This window comes from Chaetura pelagica, unplaced genomic scaffold (genome assembly GCF_000747805.2).
Source record: "Chaetura pelagica isolate M959 unplaced genomic scaffold, ChaPel_1.0 scaffold344, whole genome shotgun sequence".
NCBI lineage: Eukaryota > Metazoa > Chordata > Aves > Apodiformes > Apodidae > Chaetura > Chaetura pelagica.
In genome coordinates, this window is record NW_009953098.1 from 8,059,524 (window position 1) to 8,070,310 (window position 10,787).

At 37.9% G+C, this 10,787-nt stretch overlaps 1 protein-coding gene across 2 annotated transcripts in view; it reads left to right on the forward strand.

Annotated features, from left to right (window-relative positions):
• NXT2 (nuclear transport factor 2-like export factor 2) overlaps positions 1-3,902 on the forward strand; it is an 8,378-nt gene extending 4,476 nt beyond the window's left edge. Inside the window, exons 2-4 of one of the 2 annotated variants that reach the window (XM_009997138.1) lie at positions 1,388-1,474; positions 2,625-2,769; positions 3,668-3,902. In XM_009997138.1, the coding sequence (XP_009995440.1) occupies positions 1,457-1,474; positions 2,625-2,769; positions 3,668-3,846 (342 nt within the window). In that variant the 5' untranslated portion in view covers positions 1,388-1,456 and the 3' untranslated portion in view covers positions 3,847-3,902. Of the gene's footprint in view, positions 1-1,375; positions 1,475-2,624; positions 2,770-3,667 lie in introns of those variants that run through there. The other variant, XM_009997137.1, reaches the window with a different exon arrangement.
• Positions 3,903-10,787: the final 6,885 nt, after the last annotated feature.

Below are 10,787 nucleotides of genomic sequence, written 5' to 3' on the forward strand. Positions count from 1 at the left end.
CGGCCGAGCCACCGGGGCTTCCAGCGGGCGCCGCGTCTTTCTCCAGAGGCCTCAGGCCTGAGAGTGGTTTGTGTGAGGAACCGCCGTGTTTCACAGCGGCCGCGTACTCTGGCGAACTTGGAATTGTCGTCAGCCTTCGGGGGGTTTTCTGTTGGCTGAAGTGTGGCTCTCCTGTTAAATACTAAGAGGAAAGATTCCCAAGTGAGGTGGTTAAACATTGGAACAGGAACTTGAAGAAACTGAAACCTCCATCCTCCGAGTTGTTTAAAATGTGACTGGAGATAGGACCCTGACCAGTCAGAGCTAACTTTGAATTTGGATCAAGCTTTGACGTTGGCTCTACTTTGAGCAGGGGTTTGGACCAGATGATTTCCAGAAGTTTCTGCGACCTAAATTGTTCTCAAAATTTAAAAACATATTCTGGACTCCAGTTAGAAAGAACTTAACCTTGGAGTATCAAAACTAATGAGGCTTATTTCCCATTTGGCTTACATAGCAGGTACCATAACAGCTCATTCCATTCTTCAGGTGTTTCTCTAACGCTCTCCCTAGCACCTGTTGTGTCTGTTTGGCAGTTAAATGATAATAGTCTTGACTGCTGGTTAGAAAGTGAATGTGTGCAAATATGTGCTGATTGAGGGGTATCAGCCATCCACTCTTAGTAAGTTAACAGGCTGAGTTATAGTCACCGATCCCTTAGTAGTAGGTCTAATCCTCTTGGTCTTCAAGTGCCAAAGAGTTTCTCTTGGCACTTGCTGGAATACAGCATCTCTAAGACTACTTTGCCATATTTTTTTGGAATTGGCCTGTGGGTTCAGACATTGCTGCAGAAGAGAGGAGGGTGAAAAGCAGGCTTGTGTCCTTACAGAGAGAGAGAAAAAATATTATGGAGTAACATTAGAATATTTGGTTTTGTGGAGTAAGCAGGGATGATTTGATAGGCTATTAAGTGTATCTATATATACATTTATATAGATTATTAGTCTTTTTTTTAAGTTGTTTTAAGAAATGAGTCTGTTCTGGCAGTGTGATGAGTTCTTGATGAATTCCAGAAATATGTTGAATAAATCTTATTAACTTTATTTCAGAACAGCCATCACAGCAACAAGTGTTTTCACAGAATACTTGCTTGTTCAGACCACTTGCAGCCACCTGCAGCCCATTAAAAAATTGTAACTATTTATAATTTAACTACAATAAATGTATCAACATTCAAAACTATTCTCAAAGCTGATACTTCCTGCAAATACAAAAGGAGCTTGGAATCTATTTCAACATTATTTGACATAATCTTTCAGTGAGGTTACTTGGTGGAGAAATTATGTAGATTACTGGGTTGCATAAAATTGCCTAACTTTAATTATTTGGTATTATTTTTTCTCTCCAGGATTTCAAAACCTATGTGGATCAAGCTTGTAGAGCTGCAGATGAATTTGTCAATATTTATTATGAGACAATGGATAAAAGAAGGAGGGTATGTAGATATTTTTACAATAGTTGGAACTGTGTCATGCATTTTTGCTTGCTTTGCTAACTAGCAATACATTTGAAAGCTCCTGAAAGTTGGTTACCATGTATTATACTGGCTAAGTTGAGACCTCTGTTCCTCTCAGACTGCCCCGTGGAGGATTTTGGGTTACTGTGCAGCAGCGTTGTAAAAGAGGCCTTGGTAGAAAGTGCCTTAGACTTCTTCATTACAATAGTTCATTCAGTTCCTGTCCAACTGTGTTTTACAGGTACAGTGTTTGATCAGTATAGGCAGATAAAACTTGCTTTATTTGTCTCTGGAGTCAGGATTTAGCTTATTTTTTTTCCAAACTTTGGTTGTTAGCAGTTACCCACTTCTGTTTCTGGGCATCTTCAGGAGTTCTAGAGGATAAAGTGGAGCAGCTCTTTCTGGCTCTGAAAGCCTCCATTGATGTGGTATCATGCAGCAGATATTGGCACCAGAAGAGAGCTGTGGAGACTATTCTTTAGAATTTTATATGTATTTTAATGAAACTACTTCTAGATTATGTGAAAATACCAGCAGTTGCATGTTAACTTCATAGTCACTTTGCAGATAAGTAGATTATACAGACACCTGTCAACAGCTGGGAGGAGAGTTAGGCAGTTATTCAACTGTTACAGCTTATGAAACATTTGGAGAGTTCTGGTCTGCTGCTGCAGATAACCGTCCTTTTTAATTTTTACTGTTCTTAGTCTCATTAACTCTCTTTTTCTTTTTACTTGAATTTACACTTCCCTGACATAATCTGTGTTGTGCTTATACACGCCCAAAAAAAACATCAGCTGTAAGTTATTCTGGAAAGGCAGCATTATGCTTTTGCTAGCAACTAGTTCAATTCTATCACTAGCTTTTTTTAAATTAATCTTTTCAGCGTTTACATTTGGAGGCATATGGGTCACTATGCAACTTAAAACAGATGATGTTTCAGTTAGTTTTAATCCTTGGGCAAGAGCACTAATTGTTGAAAGGAATTTATATTTCAAAAGAGCAATTTGTCTGTGGAAGTAACAAAAGTAGTCAGTAGTAATAAGGTTTCAAAGAGTGTTGTTTTGTATGTTGTCCATATCATGTGTTTACCTGTTTTCCCAAAATGTGTATTTTCAATATCACACAGGCTTTAACAAGACTTTATTTGGACAAGGCAACGTTAGTTTGGAATGGCAATGCAGTGTCCGGGCAAGAAGAACTGAATAAATTTTTTGAAATGTTGCCATCTACTGAATTCCAGGTTCATGTGTTGGATTGCCAGCCTGTTCACGGTAAGGTTGTACTACAATTTACTTACAGTCCTTTTATAACTACTGAAAGTGAACTGCAATTACAATAGTGCCTAAAATTGCTTTTGGAACAAGCTTAGAGAAAATACTGAGAGTTGAAATGCCAAGTTGTGCATAAACAAAGCACAAATCAAGAGATGCAGCAACTCCACACTTCTTTTTTTTATGTCTGGGAAAATACTTTGAGGATGTTTTTGTTAAGATTATGGTGAGATGTGATGTATTTTGTGTATTGAAAGTCTGGTTTATCAGGTTATGTTGTCCTTGACAATGTCTAAGGGTCAAGAGACCTCTGCTGTAGCCTCTGATACTGACCTGCAGTATAATGTGGAACAAATAATTAACCTGTATGTACTTTGATTTCTTTACATCTAGAAGAGATGTTATTTAGACTTCTGATTAACAATTGCTGAAGAAAGGCTTACATAATTGAGAAGCTAATAAATAACTTTTAATGGGTATCTTGGGAGTAAAAGCAGGGAAAAAGCCTATGGTCAAATATGCTTTCTTTGCTGTGAAAGAGTATAATCTCTAATAGTGGGGGAAAGTGTATGCAGCTTGTTAAATATAAGCGTATATGTGTGTCTCAAATGATGAGCTTACTCTAAGCAAAAACTCAAGTGTTTGTCACAGTGCTCTACAATGAACAGCATGAAATAAAAATACAAAAGCCATTAAAAAGTAGAGTTAGGTGAGTGAATACACCATTGTCTGTATAGAAGTGATGGAACACACCTGTATTTTTCATGGATATGTAACCAGTTGTTAGCCTGTAACTAGTATAACTAGACTTGAATGAAACATCTGTGTACGTTTCCTAGTTTTTTACTTGTTAGTCTTTGTTTGAGTTGTTTTCTTTATACTTTTTCTCCTTGTGGAGAGCAAGCTACTCAAGGCCAGACGACAGTCCTCGTGGTGACAAGTGGGACAGTAAAATTTGATGGTGACAAGCAGCGCTACTTCAATCAGAACTTCTTGCTGACAGCACAGGCCACACCGACCAACACAGTGTGGAAGATCGCCAGTGACTGTTTCCGTTTTCAGGACTGGGCCAGTTAGTGGGGCCTGGATGCAGGAAGTGACCTCTCCTCCCACACGTTGCAGCTGGCGGTGCAGGCGCCGTTCTCCACGCCTGGGAAACGCTCGCTCTTCGTGTTGCCTCTGTACTCTGGAAGGTCCATGGATGTTTCAGCGTTGTCACCATAGGTTTAGTAGTAAACAAATTTAAAATGTGAGAGGTTGCTTGTGTTAGTTGATATTAAAAAAATGCTGATGGCAGTGAGGTGTGGTGGAATCATTCCTGAAATGCCTTACATGCAGCTATGCTGCCACTTCCAGACTCCTTGTTTCTAATGATGAATGCTGAAACTCTCCTAGTTGAACACAAAATCCTCTTAATGTACAGTGCTGACCAAATTGCTTCAACTTTTAAAAGATCTGATTTTACAGTAGCATCTTCTTCCATCTTTTGAAGAAGATGCGTGTGGCATGTAGATAGAATTCTCAAAGCTACCTAGTCTTGATTATGAGAGGCTAGGAAGGATTAACTGATTTCTAATGTTTGTGAAAGTAGCAAATACGGCGCCGAAGCTAATGTTGGCTTCCCTGATAAGAAAGGACTAAATCATCTCATCAGCTTGCCTTTTGGCTTGAGCTTCTCAGGCTTTGGTTGTAATTCTCTTACACTGATTGGTGTGTAGGGCATGCTGAATGATTCCAAGCCCTCATGCCAACAACTCTGTCACATGCATGTGAAGGACTTCAAACTGATTATTTTTCTTTTGAAGTCTGACAGTGTAGGAAATAGGTCAGTTACATCATTTGTTTGCTTTAATTGCTATTTCTGTTGCTATGAAGTTTGGGCTATTTTTCTTGTATTCAGTCTGCAAGTTTTGAAATCCCTGCTGTCTTTACAGGAAATACTAGTACCACTGAAAGTGTGTATTACTGTGAAGCCTTCAATTTTTCTTCTCAGTACTGTTATTCTGAACAGGTGCTTTGATTATTTCCGACTTAGAGGAGTAGCTTTGAACACAAATGCATCTTCCTCTCATGCAGATTTTTACTGTAGTTTTCATGTTATTTTTAATTATTAGCTTTAATTATTGATTCTGGGACTTTCTAGTGTCTTGCTTTAAATTTGCAGTTTAAAGCTTTCAACTGCTTTAAGACAGTTTTCAAGGCTGCAGGTTAAGACTCTCCATCTTAACTTGGGAACTTAAGAATATATCTGATATCTGCAGGTGTGTTTCAAACTGGTATGTTTCTATTTTAAGCTTAGTTAAAAATAAAATCAAAGGTTAGCTATATACACGAGTACACTTGCTTGTAACTGAAAATACATGGGGGGAGCATGTAACTCTGATCTTAATACATGTTGCAAAGACAGCAGCAACCTAAATACAAAAGCAGTTACAACTACAGCTCACTTGCTGTTATAATTTAAATTGGGAAAACTAGGAAGATGAGCAATATTTTGTGTAACACATCTGTAGTTTGTGATGTAATCCCACAAATAATGGGATGTTTAGATGAAATGGGTGGGTTTAATTCCTTTTAAGGCACTCTAGTCTTTACATCAGTAAGTTAGAATTAGTAACCTGTTGTTATTCAGAAGTTGTTTATGTTCTGAACTACTGTGTAACTATTTTTCAGCCTGAACAATATGAATTCCTTCTAAACGATGCAAAAAGTCCATAATTTTTGAAAACTGTAAATACTGTAAATACATTGTTATATCTGTATGTAGTGAAGAAAGGATCACTATTTAATTACTGTTTGTTCTTAACAGAATATGCAAGGTTCATATATATTTGTATTTCTACAAGTTTGAAAAGAAAACTTTAATCCTACCTTTGCTGGTTACTGATAAAGAATTGTTAAACTGTGACACTGACATGGTGTGCTTTTCTGTTTGTTTTTTTTTAATTCACTGTTCATTACAAGTAGTGTTACAGATCTGCTTTGCATAAACAAAACATGGTTTTGACTTTTGAAATGTAGTGATGGGTCAACAGTAGTGTTTGCTTATTGAACTTTGAATGCAGTCACCAGAACACACACTCATATCTGTATTTGATAAGCCTGCCCTGGGAATAAACACTTATTGCATATTTTTATTCCAGTTGTAATTTGTATAGTAGTTTTTAAGCTTTTTCTAGACAGACTGAGAGATTTAGAATACGTAAGGCAATGTTTCAGTGAAAAGTTATTCTCAACACTACTTTATGATATTCAAATGCTGGCTGCTTTTAAATCTGACTCCTACAATTAATATTTTTTAAAAACAACGAAACAAAATCAGCCACTACTACCTGGAACATTACTTGGGAGGCTTACTAACTGGCCTAGCTGTACAAACCCATTTTAAACTCTTAAGAAAGATGTGTAGTTGGAATTGGACTTGGTAGGCATACAGGGGTTCTTGGAGAGAAATCTATTAGAAAATAATTGGTTTGGTCTAGAGAGAAGTGCCCATTAATGTGCTGCCTGCTTTCATTGTCTTTGATAAGGATCACTTGGGGTGATTCAGTTTTACCATGATTAGCTATTGCTCGTTATAACTGAAAGTGCTGTTTTACAAAATATTTTTATGGAACATACAAAGTGATAATTTAGCTATTAGATTAAATTAGTGATTTTTCAACTGAATAATTAATGGCATAAACACAAACATCTCTTCCATACTAGCTGGAGGAGTTAAGGATGCTGCAGCTGTGTGCTGCTTGTTAAAAACTCGTGTGCTAAAGTTCTAGCAGAAGAGAACATGAATCCATTCAGTACAAAGCCATGTGGCTGTTCCTTGTTGCTGACTCTGCTAAAATACCTGAAATTTACAATGAGCATCTATAAAGTAAACATGTTTATGCTCCAAACTGCAAACAGGAGTTAATGCTACCTTTTTTTTTGGTCATTTGATACGACATTACTTATGTACAACCCAGTCACTGAAACAAAGCCACCTGAAGAACTAAGCACTTCCACATACTAAATTGTGGCTACGGAGGACTTGCTAGATCTTTTTAGTCTATATTTCTTGTATTGTTACTGGTTTTTATGTTGTTTTGGTTTTTTGGCATACTACAGTTAAATTGACTTAAAGTGCTTGTGCTGTTTCTTGGAATGGAGAAAAGTTATTTGTTCTGATGGTTTTGATATGCATATACTTCCTTATCCTGATTGGAGAGAAGCACATAACGAAGAAATACTGTTTGTCAGTAAAGTAACTTTTCACACTTGAATATATTTTATAAGTTTTTAAAATTGTTTAAGACCTCTTGTAAGATAAATTTAAAAAAAAAAAAGGCAAACCAAAACCCTACCTGGTGTTCTGCTTTTTTATTATCAGAAGTTTTTGTAGTTTGTTCTTATGGTATTAAAACTGCAATAAATAGTTTGTGGCTTCCTTTTCTTTACTACTTGTCTTCTAGGTGTGAATTACATGTTCTGATTGTTGCAGCATGGTGCTGGGACACTGCAGAACAGGCTGCCTGTGAGCTCTTTGTCAGTGCCACAGTAAAAAAAAAAATATGTCTGGAACAATAACCCTTTAGCAAATGGCTCACAAAGAGCACTTTCAAGCATTAAACAATGTTGAAGTGGCTAGAGTAACAATCTCAGATTGATGTTTCCCTCTGAAATGTACTGAATTTAAACTGCTGTCCAACAAATACCTGGGTGAAGTCAAAACAAAACTTGTGTCAGATCCATGGTTTGTAAATATTTTCACTGAGAACATGCTGTGCCTCCTCTGTTTCTCTGCTAAGAAGAAATTAAACCCTCAAATAAGGAACAGTTAATGTAAGTGGTGATTTACTCACTTTATTTTTCTCCTTGAAACATCAAATTACTAATGATTGCAGACAGTGTAGATAGCAGCTGTTAGTTGCTGGCAGTGAAAAGATGAGGATGCTAATGCAAGGTCAGTGTTTGCATGGAAACATTGTTTTAGAAATATGTTTGAGGAACAGTTACTGCCAATTACTGCCAAATATATTGTAAGGCTCTTTATGTGTTTGAAGGTGTATATTTCTGTAAGCCAGGAGGTATGCGTGCATACTTTGAAGCCTGCATTCATACAATTACAGAATAATTTGGGTTGGAAGGGACCTTTAAAGTTCATCTAGTCCAACCCTCCTGCAGTGAGCACAGAGATCTTAAACTGGATCAGGTTGCTTAGAGCCCTATCCAACCTGACCTTGAATGCTTCCAAGGATGGAAGGCCACTAGATTGGCCAGGTAGGACTTGCCCTTGGTGAAGTCATGCTGGATGTCTCGGGTCACCTCCATGTGCCTTAGCATAGCTTTTGGAGGATCTGTTCTGTGATTTTCCTAGGCACAGAGGTGAGTCTGACCAGTCAGTAGTTACCAGGCTCCTCCTTTCTACCTTTTCTAAAAATGGGTGCAATGTTTCCCTTTTTCCAGTCATCAGGGGCTTCACCTGACTGCCATGACTTCTCAAATATCATGGAAAATGGTGCGGCAACTACATCAGCCAGTTTGCCATTCATGTTCATCAGACGAGTATGCTTGCTTTGACCTGCCTTTTCTGGCTGTCAAACTTGTAGAAGCTCTTACTATTCTTTGTGTCCCTTGTCAAATTCAGCTCCTGCTGTGCTTTGGCCTTGCTACCCCCATCCCTACACAGCTGTGCAGCATCCCTGTACAGAATTCTGAAAAATGATCTACTAGAGACACCATGACTATTAGAAATGTGTAACGTGAATAAACACATTTAAAGAGCCAACTGCATTGGTATATTTAAGTATTTGTAGATTTATTTAAGCCTATCTGTATATATGGTGTATTTTTAAGCTATCTGTATATATGATGTGTATCTTGTTCCAGTATAAGCTACAATTAATGCACGATGGTGTTATGTAAACATCTGGTTGAACTGTAACAATAAGAATAGATGGACTGATGTAAATCACAAATTACTACAGTTCACCAAGACCTTGTGATTCTTTCAGGTATTGAAAGGTACAGATAGAACAGCAGATAATGAGAGTTACATGTTTTGTTACTTTCTTGGCAGGAAATCTTGTGCTTTCCTTATTTGTGAACTGTGTGATGAAGGGTAAACATTTTCACAAGGACAGCCCTTTTTCTTGTAGGTAGGAGCAAAATACAGTGTGTTGCACATACAAATGGATTATGAAGATGTGTAATCAGTGGTAATTGTAGGAAACTGACTCAGAGGGACTGTCACAACCATTTTTCAGATTTGTCTCTAGAATAAAGCAGTTAATAACCAGCTGGTCTTAAATAAAATGTGTTAGGCACCCATTGTAGTGTCCACTGCATTGACACTTTTATGTGTGCCTCTCTCTCCTACTCAAAACTAGCAGTCCTTCCCCTGTTCTTGTTTCATCTACCAGAGTTCACCTGTAACAGTTAACATTCTAGTTCCTAAATACTTTATAAGCTATTCATCTGGTAATGCCTCTTAGAGGCCAGAGTCCTGCTAATGGGCAGCTGTCAGGGAGAAAAAGAGAAATGAATCATTGAGACAGATTAAATAGTTTTGGGTATGCATAATGATTCCCTCTTTCCTATAGGGGGAAACTTTGGTTGTGGTCATCTTAATTCTGATTGTACTGAAGGAAATGCTCACAGAAAGTCTTAAAGTGGGGCTGATACAGTGTTACAGTTACCCTAGTGTGAAAGTTCATTAGACAGCTTCTGGAGCTACTGCATTTTCTTTGCTGAGCTAAAGATTTCACACACATCTACTGATACAGTGCTGGCATAAAGTACAATTGTATATACTCCCATTGAAATAGTTTATGGAGCTTGAATTTTTTCCCCACCCCATACTTTTCTATTATTAAAATGTCCAGGTATTCACAAGATACTGTTTGATATCTAGTAGTACCTTGTAATTTGATCTGTGGATGTTGCAGTAGTTTTCTACAGTGACAAAGTTGTCTTGATAACTACCAGTCCTCTCAAGGATTTTTGTTGTTTTTTTTTAAAAAAAAAACCTCATCACTTCAGGTATCCAGTTTACAAAGATTCCCCACAAAGTTAGAGCAGGGAGAGCAAGATGCAATAATTGCAAATATAAGGAGAACTTGAGACCATTTTGCTATTGGAAAGAATATGTGTGAGTGTTGTAAAATCTTGTAAAGTCTGTAACATAAAAATCTCTCCTTTGGAGTTACTGTCAAAGCTTCTTTCTCCTGCAGTATGGTTTGGATAAAATCAAGATAGGAGTTTGGTTTGTGTAGTGCAGCATTCCTAGTGAAGGTATTTGTTTGTTGGAATTGCTCGTTACTCCTTACCTGGAAAAAACCTCACCCCAAATCCAAACCAAGAACTGATGATACACTCTTAGCATGGCTAGAACATCTGAACTAAGGTTTGCCTGCCTGGGTATTTTTTGCAACAATCATATCCTGAATGTTGTTTTAATCTTAGGTTTTAACTTGTGCAAAGATATTCTTGGAATTACACAGCTGTGTAATGTTACTGTTCCAAATGTTACTGTGAATCGGCAAAGCCACAGTCCCAAGGAGCGCCCCTGGTGCCTTCCTCATGGCAACAGCTTCAGTTTCTGAGCTCTTTTGTTTTGATTTCCACGTAAGCCACAATGATTTGCTCTAACAGAATTTGACCCGACCCTTCCCATCCACTGTACCTAGCACAACTATCAATGCTCTTAGGTGATAGAAAGATGCATAATACAATAGTGGAGCTGCTTTTAATTAGGTTAAACTCTGCCTGCAGCAATTGTCAGGTAACAGGGTGGCATACAAGCCGATTTTAAAGCAGAAGATACTAAAGTAAGAACCGAAAATGACTGATGATAGAGGTTTCTGTACGTACGTAATACAGTTGTTTATTGTAGAAAGCAATACAAATCAATCCAGAGAGTTAAAGAACAGTCCTTGCTGCAGACGAGGCTTGAGCGCTGTACGAGCTAATGCACAGAACGATCTCTTTCCTGTCCCCTCTCGCTGAAGTGGCCCCCGCCGTGGCAGCTGCCGTCCCCGCTG